The sequence below is a fragment of the Ciconia boyciana genome, chromosome 6 (genome assembly GCF_034638445.1).
Source record: "Ciconia boyciana chromosome 6, ASM3463844v1, whole genome shotgun sequence".
Lineage (NCBI taxonomy): Eukaryota > Metazoa > Chordata > Aves > Ciconiiformes > Ciconiidae > Ciconia > Ciconia boyciana.
The window spans coordinates 43,175,264-43,202,041 of NC_132939.1; the positions used below are offsets into that span (position 1 = coordinate 43,175,264).

At 40.9% G+C, this 26,778-nt stretch overlaps 1 protein-coding gene across 4 annotated transcripts in view; it reads left to right on the plus strand.

Moving 5' to 3' along the window:
* Positions 1-262: 262 nt before the first annotated feature.
* LOC140653750 (signal recognition particle subunit SRP54) overlaps positions 263-26,778 on the plus strand; it is a 36,036-nt gene continuing 9,520 nt past the window's right edge. The window contains exons 1-16 of one of the 4 annotated variants that reach the window (XM_072866204.1): positions 281-588; positions 4,176-4,295; positions 5,767-5,858; positions 6,445-6,529; positions 7,482-7,586; positions 8,835-8,901; positions 8,985-9,042; positions 9,754-9,904; positions 10,810-10,958; positions 12,347-12,447; positions 12,551-12,637; positions 13,069-13,142; positions 13,384-13,492; positions 14,243-14,413; positions 14,851-14,946; positions 15,616-16,077. In XM_072866204.1, coding sequence (XP_072722305.1) covers positions 4,218-4,295; positions 5,767-5,858; positions 6,445-6,529; positions 7,482-7,586; positions 8,835-8,901; positions 8,985-9,042; positions 9,754-9,904; positions 10,810-10,958; positions 12,347-12,447; positions 12,551-12,637; positions 13,069-13,142; positions 13,384-13,492; positions 14,243-14,413; positions 14,851-14,946; positions 15,616-15,707 — 1,515 coding nt within the window. In that variant the 5' untranslated portion in view covers positions 281-588; positions 4,176-4,217 and the 3' untranslated portion in view covers positions 15,708-16,077. Of the gene's footprint in view, positions 589-4,175; positions 4,296-5,766; positions 5,859-6,444; positions 6,530-7,481; positions 7,587-8,834; positions 8,902-8,984; positions 9,043-9,753; positions 9,905-10,809; positions 10,959-12,346; positions 12,448-12,550; positions 12,638-13,068; positions 13,143-13,383; positions 13,493-14,242; positions 14,414-14,850; positions 14,947-15,615; positions 16,078-20,403; positions 20,597-24,749; positions 24,927-26,778 lie in introns of those variants that run through there. The other 3 variants (XM_072866202.1, XM_072866206.1, XM_072866205.1) reach the window with 3 other exon arrangements.

The following is a 26,778-nucleotide window of genomic DNA, read 5'->3' on the forward strand; positions in this document are numbered from 1 at the left end:
CCACCGCCTTCCGCCGCCCGCACGTGCCCCGGGCGCAGGGTGCCAGAGGAAAGCCCCGCCCTCCGCGCGCGCACTGCGCACACCTACCCGCTAGTGCGCATGCGGGAGGGCGCCACCGCCCGGAGGGGGCCTTCACGCATGCCCGGTCTGGCCGTTAAAAGCCCTCCCTCCGAGCATGCTCAGGCTGCCGGGCCTGCTGCTGGCACCGTGCCCGGCCCGGCCCCGCCCCGCCTCCCCGCTCGGCGCAGGAAGGCCCGTGAGGGAAGCCCTCCCCTTTCCCCGCCTGCGGCCGCGCCGCCCGCCCTTAAGCCGGCGCGGCGCAGTTCCTAGCGGTGCCGCGGGGCTCCGCCGGGTGCGGGCAGGCTGTTTCCCGGGGCCACCTTACGGGGCAGCGGGCGCGCGCGCGCCCCGGAAGCGGAAGCGAGCTGCGGCCCGCGGGGTGAGGGCGAGTGGTGACGTTTCCCTGGTCGGCGGGCAGCGGCGACCGGTGGTGTCTGGCGGTTGCCAGCGGCGGCTGCGGAGCGCTGGGCGGCCTCGCCGCGGCGGGCTGGGCTGGGCTCTGCCCGCGGGCCCCGCACCGCGCTCTCGGTGAGTGCTCGGGCTGCCGCCGCGGCTGGCGCGAAGCGGGACCGCGACCGGCGGCAGCTTCTCGGGGTGAGGCGGCGGCCCAACCCCGGCGGTGCTGCGGCGGGGAGGGCGGGCATCCGGACCCTGTCGGCCCCGGAGAACGGACGGCGGGTCTGTCCTCCGGGCGCGGGGCGGAGGCCGGGCCGCGCAGGGGCCTCCGGTCTGCCGCACCGCGGCTGGGCTGCGCCGCCCCGGCCCCGGAGGAGCGGAGCTCTGGGGCTCCTGGGCGATCGGGCTATCCGCGTCACCGGGACGGGACTCGCCCAGCCCCGTGCCTGGCCCGTTGGCTGTGGCCAGCTCTGGATGCACAGGGGGAAAGGCAGGGGCCGGGCACCTAACTAAGGCTGTGCCTTCACCGTTTTTTTCCTTTTCCGCGAAAGAGAGGGCTTCAGGCCGTAAGCAGGATAGCCGGTCCCTGCTGAGGCCCTGGGGGTGCCTTCCTGCCCTTCTGTCAGATAATTTTAGAAGGTGGAAACCAGTAAGTTGGGGTTGAGTGTCGGTGCAGTAGCTCAAGCTATTTCCACCTGTGAATCAGCCTTTTTTTCGGTTGTAGTATTAGACTTTATGCCGATCTTAATCCGTGTATGTATGTATTTTTAATATAACTTTATTATACAGACTTTAAGTATTCCTTTTGCTTATTATCTTCTAAACAGCTGTTAAGTTTTAAAACAGCTGTTTAAAGAGATATTATCTGTTAAAGCTGTTGCCTTCTAAAATTCTGTGCATTGAAGAGTGCTGCTAGTTTAGCTAGACAAATTTTGGTTAGAGATTTATACTAGATGGATAGGCAGTCTGTTTCTTCAGAGTTATTTCACTGCTGTTTTGCTGTGACTTAAACCCCCCCCCACTACTTCTGCTGGCCCTTTATTCCTGAAGTGCTTGCCTTTCAGCAGCAAGTGAAGCTGTCTTGGAACTCTGCAGTAGAAGGATGACCTGGGAGCTCAGTGCGGAGGTGCCCAACCTGCTTCTCCTGAAGGCAGCTTGGACTGTGTAGAGCTCACGGCCTTGCTTAGCATGATGCCTGCTTGATACAGCCTGGCTTGTTTACTGTGGGGCCCTGCCAGATTTAAACCTGTTCAGTGTGTTGGCGGGGTGCTGCGTTAAAGCTGAAAAGCTCTTCCAGAACTACAGATGCTCTGAATGCAGCATATACGCATTCTGCAGTGCAGTCACTGCTAATGCCCTTCTGGCTACCTGCCAACCCAAGTTGGCTACCTGCTAAGACAGCTTATGTGTCTTTTTGTCCGTAGTGTGGCTCACAACTTGGATGGACTGTACGTGAAAATTTACATTAATTTCTGTAGTTGGCATCCCTTAGTAATTCTGATGGCTTATAAATCCTTAATGTGCTAGAGAAAGCAGTTGATATTAAAATGCTTAAACTCATCCCTTTAGCATAGTATTTAGTATTTGCATTATTCTGTTGTAAGACTGTTGGAAGAAGCTTTTGGAGTTCTGTAGGGAAAACATTCATTTATTAGGACATAATTAACTTTCTGTATTTAGAGGTCCATAGAACTCTGGAAGCTAACTTTAAATATTGAGTGTTCACCTGGCTGCTGTATGTTGGTCATCATATCAAATTTCTTATCTCTCGTATCCAAGTGTTCTTGTTAAGCTTTGTCCATGGCTGCACTTTTAGCAGCTCAGAGCTTACTGAGATTCAATGCTCTTTTTAAAGGTGGCTTTTTTGCACTATTGTGACTTTAATGGGAAACGAGCTTGAAAAACATTTTGAATGTCTGTTTTGCTGACACCCTTTGGTAGATCATATTGATGATAATGCTTTTTCAGAACTATTCTGCAAGAATGTGACTCATATGCCCTGTAAGGAAAACTTGGAGTTTTCCCACCTCAGATGTCATGTAGAAGTCCTCTTGCAGCAAAATAAGAAGATGAACATCCATATCTGTTAGTGTACTGATCTGCAAATATGTTACAGGCAGAGTTCCTTAGGAAGCAAAGTCTAATTTTTTTATGAAACATTGAGTTGGCATGGTAATGTATGTCTCTTCGAAATTGCCTGTACATACAATGTACATTAAATCTACAATGTGTAAATGTATTTATTTGCATCATTTGCTACATCTGAGGCCTGTACTTAGACTGAATTTATTTATCCTACATCTTCTGAAACTTCTGGAGACTTTGTTCTGCGTTGTGGCCTCAGTATCAGAGGGGTTGGACTGGTGGTCTGTTTTTTTGATTTTTTTTCTTTTTTAACCTGCCAACTTTGTGACAATATTAACTTTCAATTAGGCAAAGCAGTCAGGAGGTTGGCTGACATGGGTGACTTGTTTTATCTACTTTGGAGTGTATCTTTGTACTTATTTATAAACACATTGTAAGCCTTGCTTTTTGGGGCCTGTACAGCTAGTAAATCTCAGTGTGTGTATAAATGAGCTTCTGTCTTACCTAGATTGGAGCCCTCTTTCTTAAATTAAGTAAGAATATAGCTAATGTATTCATTTTACTAAACGGACCAGCCTTTCTTGTCTGTTTTATTCTCTACCCATTTGAGGGAGGAGAGGGGGAAGTCCATAAAATCTTGAAAACTGTCAGCTACTTTGATTATAGAGGCTCTCATTATTGGGAAGTTTGCTTTCAGTTCTGAAAGGAGGAACTCAAATGTGAGATTCTGAATTCAGCTGTCAGCAAGGGAGTAGTTTCAGTTGGGTACGAGAAAACAACTGTGAAATTGGAAGATAAACAAGAAGAATCTGAAGTGCTCCATTTCAGCAGTAACTATGGTGTTGCAACTTTTTTGCTCTTTAGACAAATTTTGGTTTGCCCTTTTTCAGAGTTTTAGATTGCTGTTTCTGCCATGTGTTCTCCTGAATATCTCACCCCCTTTTATAGGAGGTGGAGTGGTTTAGAATGTTGACTAGACTATGCATACCCTCCAGAAATTAATTTTTTATGGTTTGCTAACTATGAGTTGCGGTATACTTTTTAGGGTTTTATGTAAGATTTGTGCCTGTAGTGAACAAAAATAGTCTGGTTCTCCAATAAAGCTGTTAAACACAATGTGAATTTTGCTTATTAAAATACAAGTATGTTTGTAGGGTTACTGAAGTGGGAAATTGTTTGATTTAGTGTAAGGTAGATAAATAGAACTGTTCAATGATGTTCAATTTTGCTAGCAAAATATTTTGCTTGCGATGATCATACTGTCTTTTCAGGATGCAGAGCTTCTAGGCTGTTCTGCTTGATTTTATTGTCATGTAGCATATTGCCGATAAGATAAAAAGCAGTTAGCATTCTTTCTGGAAGCCTATCTGGACTGTTTTTTCATGGTGAATTCAGTGCACAAATATTCCAGACAGTGAAATGCTTCCTAATTGCAGTGTGGTACCTCTGTCTTTAACTAGGCCATCAGGATAGCCTAAAATTAACTTCAGGCCAATATTTGCTAAAAATAACTCTAAAAAAAGTAAAACTTGTGTGCTTTCTGGTATGCAAAGCAGATTTCTTAACCCAAAAGATACTGGAATAATTAATTTGTGAAGGCATAGCTTCAACTAGTTTTAAATTTTAATTTTTAGTTGTTTTCCAGATTCTTCTGAGTTGTACTTGAAGCCGCCAAAATGGTTCTAGCAGATCTTGGAAGAAAAATAACTTCAGCATTACGCTCACTGAGCAATGCAACGATTATCAATGAAGAGGTATGTAGTATGCATATGTGATGGCACTGACATTTAGAAAGCAAAGTTCTGGGAAGAAGGTCTCAAAGGCTGATGAGAAGCTTGAAATAGATTGATGTTATCCCAAAGCTCTTTTCTTCCTTCAAGTAAAATTTCTAGCTAGAGATTTTAACCTCCTGATAGTACTGCCAGAACTTGGAACCAGATTTAGACACATATAATCACTTCAGGCATAGTGGGTCCCATGGCCAAAGGGTCCTTGAGCTTGGTGGCTGTATTTACAGAGATTAGCGTTCTGAGGAGGTGAACGCTGGAGGAGGCAATACATGCCTAAGTTTGGGTGGAAGGCAGGCTGTGAGACTATGTGGAGTGCTCTGATTTATGTGTGTGTGCACAGCCAGACTATAGAGTTGTATGGTAGGCTGCTAGAAGCTGAAACATAGAAGAACAAATAGCTTTCAATGTAAACTTTGCTGTCTGAGATGTGAGGATTATGTCATGTTTGCTGCCCTTATATTCAAGCCAATACAGTTTGTGGTTCTGGAAGCTGTTTGACTTGGTATAGTCTGTATTTTTTTAATTAAGAATTTGAAAGTATAAATGTTTTCTGTTATATGGACTGAAAAGCAAGATGGAAAACTGATGTGATGGTTTAGAAGTACCTCTGAGTAAATCAATTGCTAGAAACTCTTTTCAAGTATGCAGACAGTTGGCTTAAAGTAACTAAAAGTAGGCTTATTGAGGATTGTAGGGTTGGAACTTGTGCACAGAGGAAAGGTTTTAACAAATCTTCAGCTGGGAGACAACAAATCCTTAACTGAATCAAATATAGCCCAGTTAATTCTTTTTCAGCAGTAGAAACTTTTCTCCTGCAGGAGCTCAAGCTGTGCAAATGAGGCCATTTATGCAGGTGTTACTTTCAAAAAATCTTTTTGTTCAAGACTTTTTGCTTTGAAAATTCTCAGAACTACTAAACTGGGTTCCTGAGGCACCTGTTTGCCTAAAAGGCATACCCCAGAGCAGCAGTCCAGTTTCTGCTGAGAATGCAGATAGCAGTGTGTCCATCTTGCATTTAAGGAATACTTTTATTTACAGAGATTGCGTTGTGTTAAGAGATTGTTTTGTGGCTTTCTGTTACAGCTGTCTCTAAGGAGTATCTGTTGGGAGGTTTAGGAAGTCTTGCTACCATACGAGCTGCTGTTGTCCTTAATGCAATAGGAATTGTTCTGTGTTACTTTGTTGCAGTGTGCATATTACAAATTGAGGACCCTTGTTTTCCAGTATTACTCTTTGAAATTTAAATTGTATTTCCATAGGAACAAATGCATAGACTTTTTTTATGTGGTAGTCAATATAATGATAGGACTGCATGCATTTAATTTGTAAAAGCCTTGGTTATATCATAAATATACTTTCACATTCATATTTTGAACTAATACTGGCCTAGTCAATACTATGCATTATAAAACCATTTTTCCTTTATACTCCAAAGGTTTTAAATGCTATGTTAAAAGAAGTATGTACAGCATTACTGGAAGCTGATGTTAATATTAAACTTGTGAAGCAACTCAGAGAAAATGTCAAGTAAGTGAAATAATCAAAATGCATTTAACTTCTAATGTTTGTAAAAGTTGTAATTTGAGGTTACAGAAGAATAACTAACTTCTTTCTTTATACAGTTTTCTTAGGCACACCCAGTTTACCTTTAACAGGAAAATACACTTTGAACTAAATGTCTAGCCAATTGCATCAAAAGAATCTTTGTGAAGTTTAGTCAGTTATTGCTGTTATAGTCTTGTTTCAAAAAACTGTTGCTGTCGTCAGAGTGGTATGATAAACAAGTTCTTTGTTACTTCCTAGACACCTCATCTTCACATGTTCTGTGCTGGATATAAATAGATCTGTGTATATGACCAGTACTGTTACCTTGGCTATTTTCAGATGTGTAATTCAAGTAGATGCAAGTCTGAAAGATGCAAGTATTTCAGAAACCTGGTTTTGTCCTGCATACAGAAGTAATGTCTCCAATGCATGTGTCTTTTTTAAATACATCCTATCTGAAAACTCAAGGCAAATCAGAGTGCTGTTTCAGTTGCAAAGGCTTCATTTATTACTTGGTTAAAGTGATGCTTTAAGTTATACTAGTGTTTCATGGTTTTCTTAAACTCAGGTCTGCGATTGATCTTGAAGAAATGGCATCTGGCCTTAACAAAAGAAAAATGATTCAGCATGCTGTCTTTAAAGAACTTGTTAAGGTAGGACTTAAATTCTGTATTACATCTCTTTTCTTGTACAGCCTGGGCTGTGGAAGCAGTACAGTAGCAAGCCAAGCTTTATGGTGATTGTGTGGTACCTACAGTTATGTTTTCTGTTGTAAGGCTACTTACTACTACAAACACTAGTATTCTTCTGATTGAAACTGCTTCCTGGGTATCTCTCAGACTAACTTTGACTTAAGCTTCAAGTCCAGCTATTCTTACTCTTTTTAATTGAAATGTAAAGACAAAATAAGGGTAGAGTACTATTAGCTTCTGGACTGTCTTTGGTTGTCCCAGGAACATGCCTTTGCAACCCGAGTGAAGATTTGTTCAGACTACTTATAAGCCTTTGAAAAAGTGTTAAGTAACAACCCAGCAATTCATGGCAACGTTTCTCTTTAATCTGCCTGCTTGGCCAAATCAGCACCTAGGTGTCAGTATTCTGTCCCCTTTCCAGTTAACAGTATAGTCTTTTGTTCTTCTGTAGTCTGTGCCCACCCATATGATGGCTCTCTGGAATGTATGTACCTTCTGCTCATTCAACAAGTGAGGCAGTAACCCTAAAAAGTCTTCTGTACTGTAGGATTCTTACCAGAAAAGGTTCATCTTGAGCAGTGATGGTGGGGTGGAGGTCATGTTTCTGTGTTGGTTGTTATACTTGTGCCATATATACACACCACCCTGACTTTGGTGCTTGGTGTTAGAAAGAAATTAACGCTGTTACTGTTACAGAATTATTGTGCATAACGCTATATACTATAGATACCTTGCATGGGCTGTTGCTGTTCACTGTAAATCAGCAAGCATCTAAGCCAAATTGAGACTAGAATATGCAAAAATTGGCTTGCTCCATTGAATATCAAGCCAGGCACCTAGCATGACTGTGACACTGACTGTTGTGTGCTTCTGAAATTCAGATCTGCAACATATATTGTACTTTGTTCTATAGCTTGTAGATCCTGGAGTCAAAGCATGGACACCTACCAAAGGAAAACAGAATATTATAATGTTTGTTGGTTTGCAAGGAAGTGGTAAAACAACGACCTGTTCAAAGGTAACTTGTGCTGAATCTGTTTGCATGGCTTTTTTTCTTGGGGGGTGGGAGTGGTCATTGGAATCCTTTGGCAGGATTTGCTTGTGGTCTGTGCTGTTTATATTAGTACTAGGAAAGTACTATTAGGAAAGTACTAACTGTTTACAATGTAGAGATATTTTTGTAAAGTGGTTTCTGAGACGGGATGAACGTCCAATTCTTTTGGGGCAATTTATGGCTTGTAGGACTTCCTTTGAGATTTTTTTTTAAACTAAACTATTGATGAGATGATACTGCATATGAATAACAATGATTCTTTCTATTCCTCGCTTTCTGGGTTTATCTGAGATAGGAATGGAACCTATCTCATTCCACTACCTGTTTAGGGGAACCAGTGGAAGTTGGCCCCTGTGTTAGATATCTCAGTTAAGTATGAGTGGGTGCTATGAAACCTGTTCTAGCTCCAAATTAATTGAGGAAATTTGGATTTGTATTTTTAAGGCTAAAAAGGAATGCTCTGAATTGACACTTAACCTATTTATGATGATTGTTGGGAGGAAAAATTATCCTGTGGAAAAAGACTGATGCATCTTTCTTTTTTTTGTCATCTGTTTGAGGTTCACGCATAGGCTATACCAAATGTATCACTGCTCTGATTTCATAAGACTTCCCTAGTGCTTCTATAGGTGAACTATATTTTGGAAGTTTGTCTTTGGTCAGTCAAATGTTCTGTGAATGTACATTGTACCAGTGAAGCTTAGTATTACAAGAAAGTAAGGATTCCATCCATTGCTTAAAAACATGTCCTTGCATTGGAAATATCTTTGTTCCTCTGAAAGTACAGAAACAAAGAGCTGTACAAGTTGTAGTCATTACAGTACTTAATATTGAAGGTGATTATTGCTTTGAGTAGTTTCTAAAAGCTAGTCCTATCTGCAGTATTAACAGTAAGCAGAATTCAGGAGTTAGTAAAATGGGAACTGGAATTATTTGTTGTCATTCCTAGCTCAGGAAACTGAAATCAGAAGCAGTATCAAGCAGCTGTTTTCATCTCGCCATTAATAATTATATGTATAACATACTCTTCTAAATAACGGAGATGCTAACATTTGATACTTGTACAGTGTTACTAAGTGGGCTCAGTTATGGGAAGGCTGGCTTGACTTTTTGTCCTCTGTATGTACTTCAGTGATTTATAAGCTGTTATATGGTGTCATGCTTTCCAGTGGGATTTTGGTGTAACTAGTTGTTTTGGATTTCTTTTCACAGTTAGCATACTTCTATCAGAGGAAAGGTTGGAAGACGTGTTTAATATGTGCAGACACATACAGAGCAGGTAATACAGTCTTTAATGATGTGGTTCTTTATCTCGAATACTTACAGATTTTTTTAGTCCCTTGACTTATACCTGTCTTACAGGTGCTTTTGACCAGTTAAAGCAGAATGCCACAAAAGCAAGAATTCCCTTTTATGGGAGGTAAGCATCTTTCAGAATCAGTTTGGAGAATGATTCAACTCCAACGAACACTTGTCCTTATTGAACATCTTGCATTAAGCCCCATTCAGTGTTGCCTAATTACTTAGATTTTATTATAGTATTTGCTCTGATCAGATGAAAATTGCGCCTCATTCAGTATATTGTCTGCCAGTAGTAGCAGGTAGGGATAGTGTAAGAAGAGATCTGGGGGTTAATTCCCTAGAATGCTCTGTGTATAACAGTTTAGAGGCCTTTACCAGACGCATTCAGACTTTCAGAAGTATCTTTACAGATCAAAGGATATGATATTTGGACCCTTAATTTTTATTGTCAAGTAGGGGCAGCAGTGTACCTAAAATAGCTTTTATAAAAGCCGTAAATAACTTTCCCCTGAGCTTCATTGGAGGTGTACTATCTAGGTGCTCAGTTAAATCTTATTTCAGAGAAGGACTAGTAGAACTTAGTGCAGTCTTCAGCAGGTGAGACAGTCCTTTGTGCTTCAGTTCACTGAATAGTAAGGGCAAATGGCTTAGGAAGGCATATTTTTAATCAATTTTTGCTTGACATGAGAGGAGGTCCCTCTCTAAGTCCAGGTAGATTTACAGTTAACAGGTTTACAGTCAAGTAATGAAAGTTTGAGTTAGTTTCTTTGGGAACAAAGAATTGCATATATAAATATATATATATAGGGATGTTTCTCTTTGTGATCAGTTATACAGAAATGGATCCTGTAATTATTGCCTCAGAAGGTGTTGAGAAATTTAAGAATGAAAACTTTGAAATAATCATTGTTGATACAAGTGGACGTCACAAACAGGAAGACTCTTTGTTTGAAGAGATGTTACAAGTTGCTAATGCCATAGTGAGTAGTTTCAAGAAATACAATAACTTCTGTTATAGTAATTTAAATACAATTCATTTATGTTTATCTCCTAATGTTCTGTGTGGATTTTGCTCCTCTGGAATGTGTCAGTGCTTTAACTCCTAGAATGTATTAGAAATTACAAACAGATATGAATAAACAAGGGCTGGATGGTCAGTGCTTGATAGTTCTGTGTCAGTTTTAATTCTTGTATCTGTAATTCGAGGATGCTTGCACATAACTAGACTACCGTTCCTGCTTTAACTTTTCCTTTTCAGGATCTTTGCATTGAGAAACTATATAAAAGAACCAGTCTGATCTGGTTTTCTGTAGCTACATTTTCTGTGATTGTCACGAATAATTGCCCTGAAACAGAGAAGATGATTGGATAACTTTCAGCAGTTTTGATATGTAAATGAAGCTGGTGTTTCCTGTATGGGTTTAAAAAGTCTGGCTATTTTTTTATTCTGTGGCCTTGCATGACAATATGACACTTCCCACACAACTTCTGCTAATGGCTTACTTGCTTTCAGAGGAATGGATGTCTTAAAGCTCTTAATGTAAAACTGAATGGAAGATGTTGTTAGCCATTAATTGCTTGTAGATACTAATTAGCTTATTGGCTCAGGTACTGGCTAAAATAACTCAAAACATAAGTAGTAACTGTAAACCTATTAAATTTTAATATTCTGTGTTGTAGCTAAGTCTTTCACATAGTAACACAGTATCAGTTTTCAAATGATCATTAGACAATACTGTTCATAAAACAGTTGCCCTTTCATTTTAAACTGCACAGCCTTTACATAATTACTGTTACTGCAGTAAGTTCTGCTACTGAACATGATGCACAAGCACTGTTTAAGAAAGCAGGAAATTATTTTTTGTGTATCTTTCTTTTCTCCTAGCAACCAGATAACATTGTTTATGTGATGGATGCTTCCATTGGCCAAGCTTGTGAAGCTCAAGCTAAAGCTTTCAAAGATAAAGTAGATGTAGCTTCTGTTATTGTTACTAAGCTTGATGGACATGCAAAAGGAGGTGGAGCTCTTAGTGCGTAAGTATTGTGATATAGTAGTGTCCAACATCTGGCCACGCATGGACAACCATGAAATATGTTAGTGTCTCAGAAACCTGTCCTGTGAAAGTGTCAGTGTCACACTGCACAGAATCTGAGATTTAAGTCAGTAACAGTTACGTTCCTACCCTACTTCTGGTGGATAAGATCACCTGTTGATATTTAATGTCAGTCAGAATCGAGTGTTATGATGTACTTCCAATACAGTAGTGCGTATTATCATGTCAGACTACTGTTTTCTGAGACTAGCATCAAGCAATTATATTTATTGTATCTTGCATATCAGGAGTTTTTACCAAAAATATAAATTTGGACTTAATAGATACAGCTTACCTGAAAAGTTCTGCTTCTCATTCAATGCCCAAGATTTTTTTTCCCAAAAGGGGAAAAACTAGCTAGTCAGATCCAATGGCCTTAAAACTGTGATGGAAATCAAACTTATGGATTGCCAGTGTCCAGCAATTTGGTAAAAAAATTAGTCTTCAGTCATACTTTCCTAAATTCCATTCTTCATGGACTTCCTGTGTGCTGTATCTTGACAGACTCTGACTAGAAAATGTTACATTTTATCTTCAGCCTTATATGATGGCATGTCAGACGAATCTCCAGCTGCGTTTCAATTATATAGCTTATATGGAGCTGAAATATATTTGTCAAAACAGTCAGAGTTAACTGACACAAACTTACTAAATCACTGTCTGACTTTGATCGTAAGTGTTAGAGTTCTTCAACTGCCATATGTATTTTGCTGTTATTTATAGCGTAGTGATGGAAAAATAAACTTAAGAGCAAAATGAAAATACCAAAAGCTTGTTGCAGTTGTCATGCGCTTGTATGTGTTAAGTTTGCCATGTTAGTTCTGTACTTTCTGTAGAGTGGAAGCTGAGTTCATCTAAAAGCTAGTGTCAATGATTGATTTGTGAAAAGGTTCTGATTTTTATTATGGCTAAGCTTTTTTTCTGTGTTGAAAATGAGATTGCTGTCTGTTGTAAGAGGTACCTTGAAGAAAAAGTAATCAATGCCTGTCTCATCTGACCTCCCAATATTAGGATAAAATGGAGATGATTTATTTTTCTTTCTTTCCTCTCAAGTTTCTTACTCAGCAATGAAAATAAGCAACTTCTGTTTCTGTTGATTCTTCAAAGCAGAGTTTGTATTTTAAAGTACTACTCAGAAACATCTTGTCAGCTACTCCCAGCTACCTATCCTAGATGCTGGATGTTTTTGCATTAATAGTTTGAGGGAGTAAGAAAGATACTTCAGAGAGGATGCATTGTGTTGATGATGCCTAGCCGATTATGTTAATAGGCGGTACAAAAGATGGGTGGTTTTTGAGAGGCCATTTCATAAAATATATTTTACTGCAGAGTTGCTGCCACAAAGAGTCCTATTATTTTTATTGGAACTGGCGAACACATAGATGACTTTGAACCCTTTAAAACACAGCCTTTCATCAGCAAACTTCTTGGTATGTACTGTGTACAACTGTACTTAAAAGACACTTTGAATTGGATAATAGAAAATCAAAGTGTAATTATTTTTAATGCCAACTTTGGAGCTTTTTTTTCCAGGTATGGGTGATATTGAAGGATTGATAGATAAAGTAAATGAGTTAAAGTTGGATGATAATGAAGCACTCATAGAAAAGCTCAAACATGGTAAGTTATTCCCAAGGCCTGAATACCAGGTGTATTACCATGACCTAATCATGGCAGATTATTTCGGGGATGTAGACTGCTGAGTTAATTTGTGTTATATGTAGAGACAAGTAACTTGTTTCATGTGCATAGTGAAGAATGGTTATTCTTTCTCTAATAAATGTGGCAGGCAAGTAAATTGAGTTACGGTTTTCGAGTGATGAGTCTGACAGACTATAACTGTCTATAACTGCAGAATAATTAGCTTAGCTCTTAAGTGTGTGCCATCTAAAACAGTTTAGCCATGTTAATAGTTGAAGAGGTTTGTTTATCTACTTATCTGTGCGGTATAGTATTTACCTTGTAAATATAATGAATAATAATTGAGAAAGGACAGTAAGACCAAAATGCTAGTGTGATTTTTGCTAATCTTTTTTTTCGTTGTACTTCAGGTCAATTTACGTTAAGAGATATGTATGAACAATTCCAAAACATCATGAAAATGGGACCATTCAGTCAGATCTTGGTTAGTTATCCCCAAAATCACTTTTTGTTGTCAGATTTTCATTTATATTTGACAAGCTTCTGCTGTAAACTTAGAACCCTTCATTGAAACTGGTGCTAAAGTCTGTGCTTTATGTTTTTCAGAAAGGTGAAATGATTTGCCTACTGCAATAATAACTGCTGAACTAAAACTTTTTGTCCATATTTCTTAAAGTTAGCTTTGCCTGTTCTGACACAGTTTTGTTTTCCATTTTTAAAATAAGGGTATGATCCCTGGTTTTGGAACTGACTTCATGAGTAAAGGCAATGAACAGGAATCAATGGCAAGGCTAAAGAAACTGATGACTATAATGGACAGTATGAATGACCAAGGTAAAACAAACTTCACCCTATTTCTTTTCTTTTCTCCTCTGTTGAACAAGCTTATTTACAGAGATCTTTTTGGTAACAATTTGCACATAAGGCAGCATCTACAGTGACAGAAAATGATGAGGAGCATTTATCACTCTTAGAAACAGCAAAGACTACATGTGTCTCAAACTTTCTCACTAAGTCTAAATATTTAAAGAGATACCTTTACAACTGCCTGTTGCTGCTCTATCTTGTGTAGAATAGGTGGGATTTTGAAGCATTCTATTGGAAATAAATGTATTTTTTTCATACTGTAATTAAAAAGTGACATTCATCTTTAATTTGTCATTGCTGTCTGTCTTCCTACCCACCCTCAAATTTACTTGGTGACATAGCCTGGTCTCTGGAATACAAGGTGTGTTGTTCCTAATCCCCACCCATAAGTGTTGCAGGAGAAGTATGCTCTTAGCCATGTGCTAAACACATTAATATGGCTTAAGACCAAGTATGCTGAGAGCATAATTTATTCAGGTGACTTTTTCTATTGTGGTGATTAACATAGGAACATAACAGCTTTTTAGTACTATTCCCCATAATATTATATCTCAATTATTTATGTAAAATTCTGCATTGTCACTTCTAAAACTAGTTTTTTGTTCTCTGGCTCAAAACTAAATTCCCCACAATAATGAGAACAAGTTTGCTACCAGCTGTAACAGATTTTAATGTCAGTAACTGAATGGATTTTTCTTTCCCACACTGTAATTGCAGAACTTGACAGTACAGATGGTGCCAAAGTTTTCAGCAAGCAGCCAGGAAGAATCCAAAGAGTAGCAAGAGGTTCAGGTGTTTCTACCAGAGATGTTCAGGAGCTTTTAACCCAATACACTAAGTTTGCACAGATGGTGAAAAAGATGGGAGGCATCAAAGGGCTTTTCAAAGGTAAAAAAAAAAGTAAAACATTAATTAACTCAGTGGGGAGGTCACTTGATGTGTGAACACAGAGGAAATGTAAAAATGTAGATTAGCTGTTGGGAGAAGAGAAAGTGAGTTGTAGTTCACTCATTTTCATGATGGTTGAAAGCTCTTATGTAACTGGTAAGAGCCACACTGTTCTTCATGACACTAATGTGTAACTTACCAGTGAAAACTATTGTATTTTTGGCTTTAATGTAGAGTTCATTACTACTACTATACTGACACTTTAGTCTGTTACGTAGGGTGCAGGGACTGTTGATCCTTAAATACTTTTAAGTGGCTGATGTAACTTTTGATCATGGATTTGAATCTAGAATTGGGAGGTAAAACTTGGATTTATTTTATTTTTAGCCCCATATATTAATCCACTTTCTTAAGATTGCTTCTTTCTTTTTTTTTAGGTGGTGATATGTCAAAGAATGTAAACCCATCTCAGTTGGCCAAACTGAACCAGCAGATGGCAAAGATGATGGATCCAAGAGTTCTTCATCATATGGGTACGTGTTGGCTTTTTACGGCTTCAAGAGAGGACTACTGGTTACGGTGGAGCATTTGAAATATAGAAGTGAGGAAGGTGATGTGAGAATGTGTGCATTATATATCAGTATTAAGTATTTCTAGGTTTTCTAACAAGAATCAGGAAGTTTAGTCCCTATGTTATGAATGCTTTGCACTTATCAGTGCTTAATCTAGTCTCTTCATTTGGATTCACCTCTCAAAATGAGCAATTGGAGTGGTATCTGATGAAATAGTAAAGTGATGACTTGAAGCATGACTGTGGTAAAGCAAATCTATTCCTAAATTTCCCATCCCTTCTAAGTTTTGCCTCAAATAATTAAATTTGACAAGAGCAGCTTTTAAGTAAAGACTCCCATACTAGAACCTTACAGATTTATAATTGTCATTCCTTCAAGGTTTTTTCTTTTGTCTAGATCTTAATGCACAGGTCACCTTAAAAATCTACTTTAAGCCTGGTGTTTTGCAGACCTTTCTGTAATTACTCAGTTGTCCATTTTTGATAGCCATTTAAACCCGGCTTGACAGTCTTGGGCTTTTGCATTTGTATATTATTGAAATAACATGTGTGCTGTAATGAGGCCTCAGAAGCAAGATAGCTGTGCTTCAGAGTTAACTAACACATCCATGTTCTCCCTTATTTTCTACAGGTGGCATGGCAGGATTGCAGTCAATGATGAGACAATTTCAACAAGGTGCTGCTGGGAATATGAAAGGCATGATGGGATTCAATAATATGTAAAGAAGCCTTAATAAAAATGGACTTGGTTGGCCCTTCGTTGCAACTTCAGTGAAAGAATTTGCTTTCTTCCTTTTTACAGTAATGGGGGGAGTGGTCTTTTGAAATCCTATTCAGGCTTCTCAGTTTCTACATCTAATTTCTGAAAACTATTTTTGCTTAAAGTAGTTCCTCTCCACTAATACCTGATGGCACAAAGAGTAATTCAATTTAATAAAACAAAATCATGATGTAAAATTTTAATATTTAGAGACACTTTTTAATTGTTTACATCAAATGGCAGCCATTATATTTGTAAACAACCCTGATCTTTGGTTATAGTAACATAAAATGTCACAAATATACTGTAAAATAAAATATAAGTGGTTATAAACAAGGGAATGGCCTGTTTCTTCAGTTCTTTCATGACTGTCCTTTATCAGTATGTAATGAGATGAATTCCTTAGTTTGATTTATTTCTAATGACTGTTGTAACTCATGTTTGTTTGGCATAGATACTATAAGAATAATCCAATATCTGAAATGTGCTGTTGCTGCTCAGGTGTTCTCCTTGGAGATTTTTAGAAGGTGGATGTGCTGTGCTCAGGTTTGTACATAACTTTGTTCTCCATAATTTTATCCTTCTTTCCCTATATGTAAAGAATGAAGTGGCTAAAAACATACAAGTATGCGGATACTGAGCTGTCTCATATACTGAAGATCATCTTCATACCAGGCTGCCAATTAAGCAGTTCTTCTGTTGTGGAAATAATTTCTAATACATACTAGATGGAATTCTCTGCTGGTACTGAACTTAAAACAAAACAGACACAGATAGCTGTATCTGACAGAGCATATTGCCCCAAGTCAGCTACAGTCTGATTTTGAGTTCCTATAGCATTTCTTCTTTTAATATTTCAGTTTACTGTGTTGGTCTCAGAAGGGTGGAATCTACAAGCACACTTCAGAAACTAGGTAGACCAGATGAATCTTGAAATCCAACACATCTTGGCAAATATGGTAAGATCTTTCACCCTTATCTTAAGAGGGTATATTACAAATTTATTTTAATATACTGCAGAGTGCTTGGGTTGTAAATGGACACCCATCTCTGTTGCTTAGATAAGATAAAAAATTAAATGCAGTAACTAAAAGAAGGGTGTCCCTCTGTCAGCCAGTTCTTTGAGAAGGTGGCAGCTTACACAGTGGACAGTGAATAGCTTATATAGGTAACTATGCTTTTGTGCTAATAAAACATAAATGTGCTGTAACTTAGTTTATAATGTGGAAGTATCTTCTGTGTGATTAGTGGTATGTGTATTCAATGTATGGAGGATGCTGAAAAATCTTCAGGTACGCCATTTACCTACAGCACTGCATTTTATGCATAGTGTTAGTCTGTAAAAGGATCAGTTAAGCTGGATCTTGGTATTTTAAATGTAACAAAAGAATGAGTCCTTGCATATCACCAGCTTGTGGGGGAGCTGTCACCAGCTACTGAAGTGGTGTGTGTTTACTAAAACTGTTTATTTTTTTTATAGTATTCTCAGTTCTTGAGCAGTACAAACCAATGCAATATACAAAACCATGCAGCAAAGAGTAGCAAATAAATCTTGGTTTGGAATGCAGTCGGTAGGGGAGAGTGGATAGTTAAGTTGAATGCTTTTGATGGAAATCAAAGATGAATAGGCCTATTGAGGATGAACAGTGAAGCAGTGTGCTTCTGGACAGGCTCAGACTGTCAAGTTACCAACAGTTAACTCTTTCTGTTTTCAATTCATTGCATACATTTAGTTTTAGTCTTTAGTTCACCATTTCCAAACTACTACCACTCTTACCAGACAGGAAGAGAGCTGTCACTAGCTGTGTGTTGGCAAGGGCAAGTTCAGAAAGCATTTCCTTTAAAGTATAAGATGTGTCAATTGTTATTTCTAAGGTATACACTGGAATAAACAAATAGCAGTATATTGCTCTTAACATGCCAGGTAGAAAAGACTTTGGAGCCTGCTTGGAATAATTGCCTAAAGATCTCAAGTTTAAAAAAAAAAAGGTTCATGTTGGAGGCACTTAAAAGGGGAGTTCAACTGTATAGGAGTGCCTATAAAATTCTTTCATAGCTTCATAGGAGGAGAACAATTTTGGAGCATGTGGGCAATTTTTTTTGTTTGTGGATCCTGCAGAGCACAATGTGTAGAAGAAAATCCTAAAGTTCTTGCAGGAGAAGAGAAGCTATTGTGTTCTATGTATCTTCTCAATTTGGCATTCTGAATTGGAGACTTAATTGCATCAAGCTAGGAGAGGCCGTGTAAAACACTGCCAGCAAGTGCCGTGAGTAACAACTCTCCCAGCAGCATTTTCTTGCATTAGGCTTCTCATACTCATCGTCCACAGGATCTCGCTCTGTTTTGCAGAAAAGTTTTCTCTGGCATACAAGAAGCCTGAAAAGTTAGAGGCAAATAAACTTCACTGGAAATAGAAACCTGAGGTCTATCTTTCTGTGTATATCTTAAACTTGTCTGAGCAGCAGCAACAGCTTTCAGTTGTCTGCTGGTTTGGTGTCTGGACATATGGCTAAATGAAGTTGTTTGAGACTTGGAGCAGGTAAGGAAGGGTTTAGGTAATTGTAGCGCCCGGGGAAGGCCACTAGAAGGAGCCATGGACAAGAGTAATGTACAAAATAAGCTCAACTCTTTATTTCTGTTTTAGATGTGCACCCTTATTTCAAAATCAGTGACATCCTGCAGTCCCCCTTTTCTTTGGTTACAGGATGTTAATAAGCTTTGACATCCAGCCCACTAATATAGAAATAGGTATCTGTTGCATGTTTACTTTTTCGGAAGATGGTGGGTGGCTCTGTAAAAGTGGGAAGACCTTCACCAGCTGTGGAATAATTGTGTATTGTTGGTGCATGCTTTACCAGTTTGCTGCCTTTTTAAGGAAAATCCTACCCATAGGGGTAGAACAGCAGGTTTGATGGAATTTGTTTACTCCTTCAAGAAAGAGGAGGACCTTGGCAGTTCAAATATAAATATCCTCTTATTGCAGCTAGGGCAAAGAATGCATGTAGTCCATGGCAACTATTCTTAAACCTCTGCTGAGGAGCCTACTTAGAGGAAACAGTTACAATGGTCAATAGATAGCTGTGTGATAGGAGCTGGACAATTAACTATTAGCACGCACAAATAGCTGTGGAAAGACACAGGCATGGGTTAAGTCTTTACCTCTTAGTACTTTCAATACTGATACCTCCTAAATCTATTAACTTGTCTAAATTGCAAATGCTAATTGTTCTGGGAGGTGAAAGATTAACTTCAACATTGCTCTACTGCAATTACAGCAGCTGTACAGTAAAGGAGAGCAAGTTGGCTAGCTGACAATTTAATGCTGCTCTTTAAGAGCTGCTACCCTATTTCAACCAGTCCTTACTAAACAGAATGTAGGCTCTACTAAGGGTAAGAGGTATTTATGTGGCCTTAAATTAGTTTGTTTCTTTGCAGTTTTAAGTAATACCTCATTTTAACATACAAAGCAGATGCTCAGTCCTGTACTCTAATCTTTCATTCTACTCTAATAGTACTCTAATCTTTCATTCATGTGTTTCTGTAACCACACATTCAATAGTACATTCTGTGTGTCAGCCCTTTTCATAAGGGGAACATTTTCTGCCTTGTGCTAGTATAATTGTAAATCTGGTATGTCTGTACTTTACCTGGGACTTTAATTTGTCATGGGATCTGGATAATGCTTTGATAATATGACCAAGACACCATCTATGCTACAGACTGTAATTCTTTGGAAGCTATTCTCAATGATACAGGACTGAAGCATGGCTCTTGCTGTCGTGTGAATAAGTGCATGTTACAACCATTAGCTCCAACCTTTAAAAAAAAAAAAAAATTACTTGCTCCTCAGTCCCATAGAAAGGATGTTTTAAATGCTTCCACCTCCAGCTGTTTTCACTAGTAGCTGGCATTGGCTAATGTGCCTTTTGCCTAGGTCTGCCCTGGTCCCTTGTTCAGGCTGGGCTGTCACCTGCAGTAAGGAGGCCTCAGCACAGACTTGGGGGAAAAGGACTCCCAGCTCTCTGCTGGAGCAGTTGTGCAAACCAATTATCTGACAAACACTTTTCCCTGCCTGCTGGGAATAAACGTTTACTTTCTCACCCAGACACATCCCAGGGGCCAGGGCACCCTTGGTTTGCATTTCTTTCTTGTTCTGTGGTTTGTCCTTTAAAATCCATTTAATTGCCTGAGCCAACGCCAGGTACTGAAAGGCTTAGGAGCCTCCCCCTTCTCGAGAGAGGACTCTCAAATACTGTCATGTAACTTCATGCGCTTCTCAAAATATTCTTCTGTTATTTTGCAGATTTTTTTCAATATTCTAGGAAGACGATGTGTGTATTTCCTCACAACATGCAGAGGTTTTCCCTCTTTGTGGAGGGGGTATGCTTCCTTCTCTGTGGAGGTTATGGCTGTGCCTGGCAGCCCGGCTGCCTCTGGTCTCTTCCTGGTCTCCCTCCGGGCTCCGGTCGCTGCCGGCCGTGGAGAGAAGAGAAATGACCGAGGCCGGTAGCGGCTCGGTCCCGCTCCCGGGGTACCCACCGGGCGCCTCGCCCGGGTGGGTCGCGCTTATGACCGCGGCCAGCCCCAGCGGGGCACCACCCCTCGGGGCGCGGAGGGGGAGCGGGCGGCGGCCCAGCAGGCCGCGGCGGGCTCCAAGCACCGCCCCGGCGGGCGGTGTGACGGGCGGTGCCGCCCGGCTGCTCGCCTCCCTGGGCTGCGGCGGGCCCGCTGCCGCCCTCCCCCGGCGCCTCGGCGGGCGGGAGGATGGAGCAGGGGCTGTCCGCCATCACCCTCTACTGCGCGCCCGCCGCCGGCCCCGCGGCTGCCGCCTGCGCCATGGAGCCTGAGCAGGTGAGCGGGGCCGGGGCCGGCGGAGCGGCCTCTCCCGTGTCCCGGTAGCTCCGTCGCGGGGCGCGGGAGGAGACCGCTTCCGGAGGAGGGCGAGGCCCCTCGGGCCGCGGTGGGGCGGGCGGCGGCGCTGGGGTCCGGCCGGGGCGTGGGTGGCGGCCGCGGCCTGACCCCCCCGCGGGAGTGGGGGAGCCCCCGGCGCGGCCGGTGCTCCGCTGTGGGTGGCGGGGTGCGGGGGGCCTGGCTGCCGGCGGAGGAGGTCGGTCGGTCCGTCTGTCTGTCCTTCCAGCGCTCTGTAATTACCGTCAGCACGGTGGGCACGCGCGTCTCAGGTGTCCCCTGTTCACCGGCAGATAAAACCTCTTACAAACGAGCCTGATAAATATTAAATTGAGGCAGGTTTCCTCTTCCCTCCACGCTGTCAAGTTCGCGAAGGCGTTGGAGATGGTCAGGGACACCAGCTCTTGCTTAGACTGGAACCTGGTGAGCTCTCCTGCCCATACAGATGTCTCTTGCAGTGGCCTCGGCGTCACGCTGAGTGTTTTTATGCACTGCACCTTCACTGCTCATGGTGCCTTTCCAGGGCTTGTATTCCGAGGGTCTATTTTCTTACAGACGTCCTCTGACTCTTATTTTGTTGTCTTCTGTTTCAGAAAGACTCATGCTGTTTAATTTCAATTGAAACACAAGGGTGGAAAGTCAAGCAATATGAAAAAAAAAAACCCAAACCAAACCAAACAAACCCCCCAAAAAACCCTTGCCAAAAAAAGTAACACAAATGAAATCAGTAAGGCAGGCAAGATAGCATGGATATAAATATTTCTCATTAACTATTACCAGCCTTCCAGTAACTAGCACTATCAGGGCAGTAGATCTGTGCAAATCGAATTTTTCGTCTTTCTGAGGGAGAGTGGACATCACAGACTTTGGCATTTTGGGTCATAAGCTCTTGTAAGGATACCTGTGTCTGACATTAAAAGATGCCAAAGTCAATAGTCTGCTCTCCCTATTACTTTTTGCTTTTCTTCTTCCTCTCCTTGATGAAACTTTATGTTATTGCATCACCTAATATTAGTTGTGTGAGCTCTCCTAGCTTACCTGCAGGTGTCCTGGTACACCTCAGCCTTAATTGTAGTGTGTTTATTTTGACATTTTGGTTGTGGACTGAAATTCCGTTGTGCTGGATATTGTACCAACACTGTCAAAACGTGCCCTGCTATCTCTCTGTCTCTGGCCAAAGGGTGAGATAAGAGAGTGGGTGTGAAGAGGGTAAACAAGGAGCAGCAGTTTCAGGTGAGGTTTGCATGGGTGCCACAGAGCCAAGAAAAATTCCAACAGGGCATCTAAAAGAAAAAGAAAGTTGCTCTACAGTGTTGACAGAGTACCTTCAGAGCGTTAGCTGGCATGGCAGAAAGCACAAGGGTGACTGGCCTTCCTGTCTAATAGTTGCTGGAGTAGAAGCCAAAGTAAATACTTTTATGGCATGAGGTTAAGACAAATGCTGAGTCTTTCAGAGACATATAATGTGTTGGAGAGGGACGAACCTGTGGAAAAAAATGAGGTGGCAACCTGACCAAAGCTGTGGAGAAGAACAATCTTTGTAACAACTGTAAAGGAAGATCAAAAGTGTAAAGCCTCAAACAGGAGATACTGTAACGTTTGAGGTATAAAGTGAGTCTGACTGACAATTCTAGAATAGATCTGCATTGCCACAGTTTTGGAAAAATAAATAAAATTTACTGATGCTGGACTTTCTGCTTGCAGCTGGGAGAGTTGGCTTTTATTGGTGTTGTGCATGTAAAAATTAAAAGGACAAATGCTACAGTGATGACTAAACCCGCATCCAGGTTTGTTGACTAAGTAATAACCAAAGGAACAGCTGATACATATTATTTTATTTAATAATTTAGGACTGTGAACCAGATTACTAAGGGAACCAGATTCATCATTCCTTGATGAATCCTTACTGTCTTGAACTACTGCATTTGTCTGAAACTCTGCACCATGACCAGCTACACAGAGCTGCTTACTGTAGGTAGTGTACGTGGAGTGTGGGATGGGTGTGCAGGGAATTAAAGCCTGCTTTTTAAACTTTAAATATTAACTACAATTTTTTTCTAAGTTAAAATATTTGAAGCATTTGAGTTAAACGAGCCAAAATCAGATGAAGAGGCTGTGCCTTCAGAGGAGCTCTAAGGAGAGGCTCGTGTTGCTTGCTGTTATTAATCACAGTAATATTTGTGATGCTGTGTTGCAAGAAATAGTGCTCTTCAGCACTGTGACTAAAGATGAAAAATGGCATCATTGTACGATGCCAATAAAGGAGCGTAAAATGTTCATAAAAGGCTGATTCTGTGGTGCTCTTTGCTCCAAAAAATACGGAACTGACTCACAGTAAGTGGCACCCGCTTTTGTAGCAGCAGCAAGGAGTGCTCCTTGTGCTTAGGTTTCACTGTTTTCAGCATTCATATTTTTGTAGCTTTGGTGTTCTGCTCCTGCTCTGTTCCCAAGGCTGAAACACAGCAGAGAGAGTGCGCTGGGCCCCAGATAGTCAGTTTTGTCATTCTACATGAAAATGTAATTCCACGTCAAAATGTAATGCTGTTTCAGCTGAATTACCCCATTGAAAACTTGTCATTTGATTCTGCTGTGCTCCTCCAGGAAAACGTCTGAGAAGTGCTATGGTAGCTAAAGAAATGCTAGAGGAAGCTGAAATGACTTGCAGTTTTGAGAAGCAGTGGTACAAGGGCTGGGAGAGACGATGAATGTGTGCGCTCCCTCTCCACACTGTAGAGCTCAGCACGTGGTCTTTACCTTCCCTCCCTCCCTCTTCTCTGTGGGCACGAGAAAAATCTGTGCCTGGAATGAAGGAAGCTGTGCTGCTCCCCACGGCCCCCTCCTGCCCCTCTCTGCCATGCCCACTGGCTTTCCCAGCTAACCGAGCCTGTTTGCATTGTAAAGCTAATTTATGTAATCTAGCATAAGAGATGGGAATGGTGATGCTGTGCTTGCAGTGATTATGGGATGTCTTACAACTATGTGATAAAATATGTATTTTTAGAAATAATTTTGGATGGTCTCTGTGGAGACAATTAAGGTTGCACAGATAAGAAGTCGAAAATTGGAACGTGCCCATTTTATGCAACCTGAATTCTGTGTACACGTACACATATCTCATTCCTTATGATATGGTTTTAAGTTACATGAGCTCATGCGTTTTTGAAAACCTCTGTGGTAGATTAAAAACATGTGGCTGGCATTTCCTAACTTCTGTGTCCTTCTCTGCATGACAGAAGTGTTTTCAAAACAGTTTTATGCATGTGATGCAATAATATCTAAAAGCTGTACCAAGGTGAAGGCTCTGTTCTGATAGATGCAATACCAAACCTTACTAAAATTCTCTGGCCACAGGAGTTACTAGCCTAAAGAATTATTGATTGGTCTTTGAACTAGAAGTAAATTTTTTTAATGCTTGTGACCCAAAGGCTGCATTGTAGTATTCAGCAGCTGGAAGAACAAAACCAGACATTGTACTTCTCTTTTTATATGTCCTTAGCCACAAAACTAAGTGTTGTTCTTTTAGCATGGTCCCTTGTACTAATCGTGATTGCTGATGAAAGCCTACAGAGGCAAATTCCTTGATGTGTCTTTTTAAAGCTTGAGCCTGGCTGCTTAGTTACCCTTCATTCAGTTCTCTTTTGTGCCAGAGGTGTCTGTCTAAACTTGCAAAAAGGTGGCTACAGCCTATGAACTACTTGATTAATTTCACTAGATACTCATTCCAAAACCAACGATAGTTTTAAATATTAACACTTATGTGGTCATCAAATTATTTAAAGAAAAGTGTCCTGTTAAGAAACTCATATGTAACACAGTGCTCCTTCGGAATAGATGTTTTTAATACCACCTGGCCATGCTGAAGTGAAGGCATGTACCTTTTTGTTATTTGTAGTGAAGAGATCAGTTTTTACATATCCGCAAACGATAATGTTTCAGTCTTATCTTTTACCTTCAGCCAAGCTCTTGCAAATGTCCATTGTATACGCTGATCAATCCAAATATTTTAAATATCTCATGAAGTTTTTTAAGGGGGAACTTTTCCAGTTCCAGAAGCATGTACTTGAGATAAAGATTTTTTTTTTTTTCTTCTTTACAGCAACTTGCAAATGGAGATAGAGGCTTTGAGAATGTGGAGCTGGGTGTCATAGGAAAGAAGAAGAAAATTCCAAGGAGGGTTATTCATTTTGCAAGTGGAGAAACAATGGAAGAATATAGCACAGATGAAGAGGAAGATGAACAAGAGAAAAAAGACCTGTTGCCACCTGTAGATCCTGTAGGTATTTTACTTGATAAATTGCTACTTCTGGTTTACTGAATAACTACCCACATTTTATAGTTTCATTTTTGTGCCACAAATCTGGTTTAGTATTTAGTATTAAAGATTCCCTTAGTTTGATTTGCTCTAGGGATTGAGAAATCTGTGAGAAGTATTCCTGAGAAGTTTTGTCCTGGAGTCCTCCACTTAAGCAGCCCTATTAATTGGAAATGGGTTTAATTTCTTCACAGTCCTAGTCTGTCCTCTCCAGCATTTCCCTCTCTAATAATATTTGCTTGGTGTCTCCTTGATTTGTACTGTTGCTGAAAAAAATGTGCAGGGAAGGCATTTGTTTCCTTATGTTTGGTGACAGTGGAGAGTTGAACATGTAATTTAGTGTTACCATACCAGCAATTTGATATAATTAAAAGAGTATAGAACGGAAAGAAACAGATGACTTGCAGAAATAAAGGAAAACTGATGTAATTCATGATGTATCAAAAACAGGTTTTAAAGGACCTGCTTAGTCTCTGTATGTAATGTTCATCTGTCTCGTAAGCCGCTAAGATGTTGCTCGACCTGTGAATGGAGTCTCCACTTACTGGTCCAAATTCCAGTGGAATTTCAACCCTTAAAGCTGTCTCCAGTAGTGTGTATTGTAGCTGCTAAAATATGTTTTCCTTTTTGTCAATGATTCTGGATCTATACTTAGAGGTAAAACGAAATATATCATCTGTTTTATTCTGTTGGTGTGTCTGACAAACTATTCTGTAGTGATAGTGTATTTGCAAAGCTTGCAGCCGTGCATGCCAGCACTGATGGCAGCAGCTCCCTGCCCTCTGGCAGTCAGTCCCAGAGAAGATCCGCATCCATCTCTTCATGTCTCCACATCCCCAGTCTCACGTTTCTTTTATGGCACCCCAACGAACTGGCGTCCCAACCACCTCTTTTCTCTACCTTCCTACAACAGTTCTTACCCCTACAAATTGGGTCTGCAGTCCTATTCCCTGCCTGCTGGCGGGGCTCCCTTCCTGGCCCTCTCTAGGCTTGGTTGCCTGTACTGAGCTAGAGGTGGAGACTCTGAAACTGGCTGGGTCCTTCCTGATGTGCTGGAGTGCGGTCAGGCAGCCCGCAGTCGTTGCTTTGTGCAGCAGCTAGTCCTGCCTGGTTGCACGCTGGAGGCAGATGCCGGTGTAGAGCTGCTTGTTCCCATGCTTCAGATAAGAGTCTTTGCACGCACGGAAACTGGTGCCCTGTTTTCTACTTGACGTTGCTGTTGAAATGAGTTCTGCACCGTGGTTTGGGAATCCGTGATTAAGAAATGTTGTGGTTGAAGCTCTCTATTTACTGTACAGTGGTAGGCCCTGTATTTATTTATATGCATATCCATCCTGGGAGAGCTTGGCTTTGTTGAAGGGACTGCAGTGAAGACTTTGACTTTCTGCTCATTCTCTTCTGCAGAAATGGTGAACCATGCAGGGGTTTGCTTTGGGAAGGACTGTCAATCAGTTCTCTTTTCCCCCTCTGTAAAATGAATTTATCTTGAAGAAAAAAAAAGTGGTTTGAGGACTGAGCTGCAATGAGGCTGTGGGAATTCAGCTTGGATTGGGGTTCCTAGTGATTCACAGGTGAAGCTGCTGCATTTCATCTTGGATGGATTGATGATACCGCTATCTCTTTCTTGCTAGGCAGTTCTTGTATACAACAAAAAGTAACATTAGCCTGCGAGCAGGTAGGATATCATCAGTATAAAATACACCTGAAGTTTATAGATAGAAAATAAATGTATTGTACTCACAAAAAATGAGTAGATGTTAAGCTGTCTTCCTGGGTGTTGGGGTTTTTTTTCCTCCCTAAGGATCTACTTGAA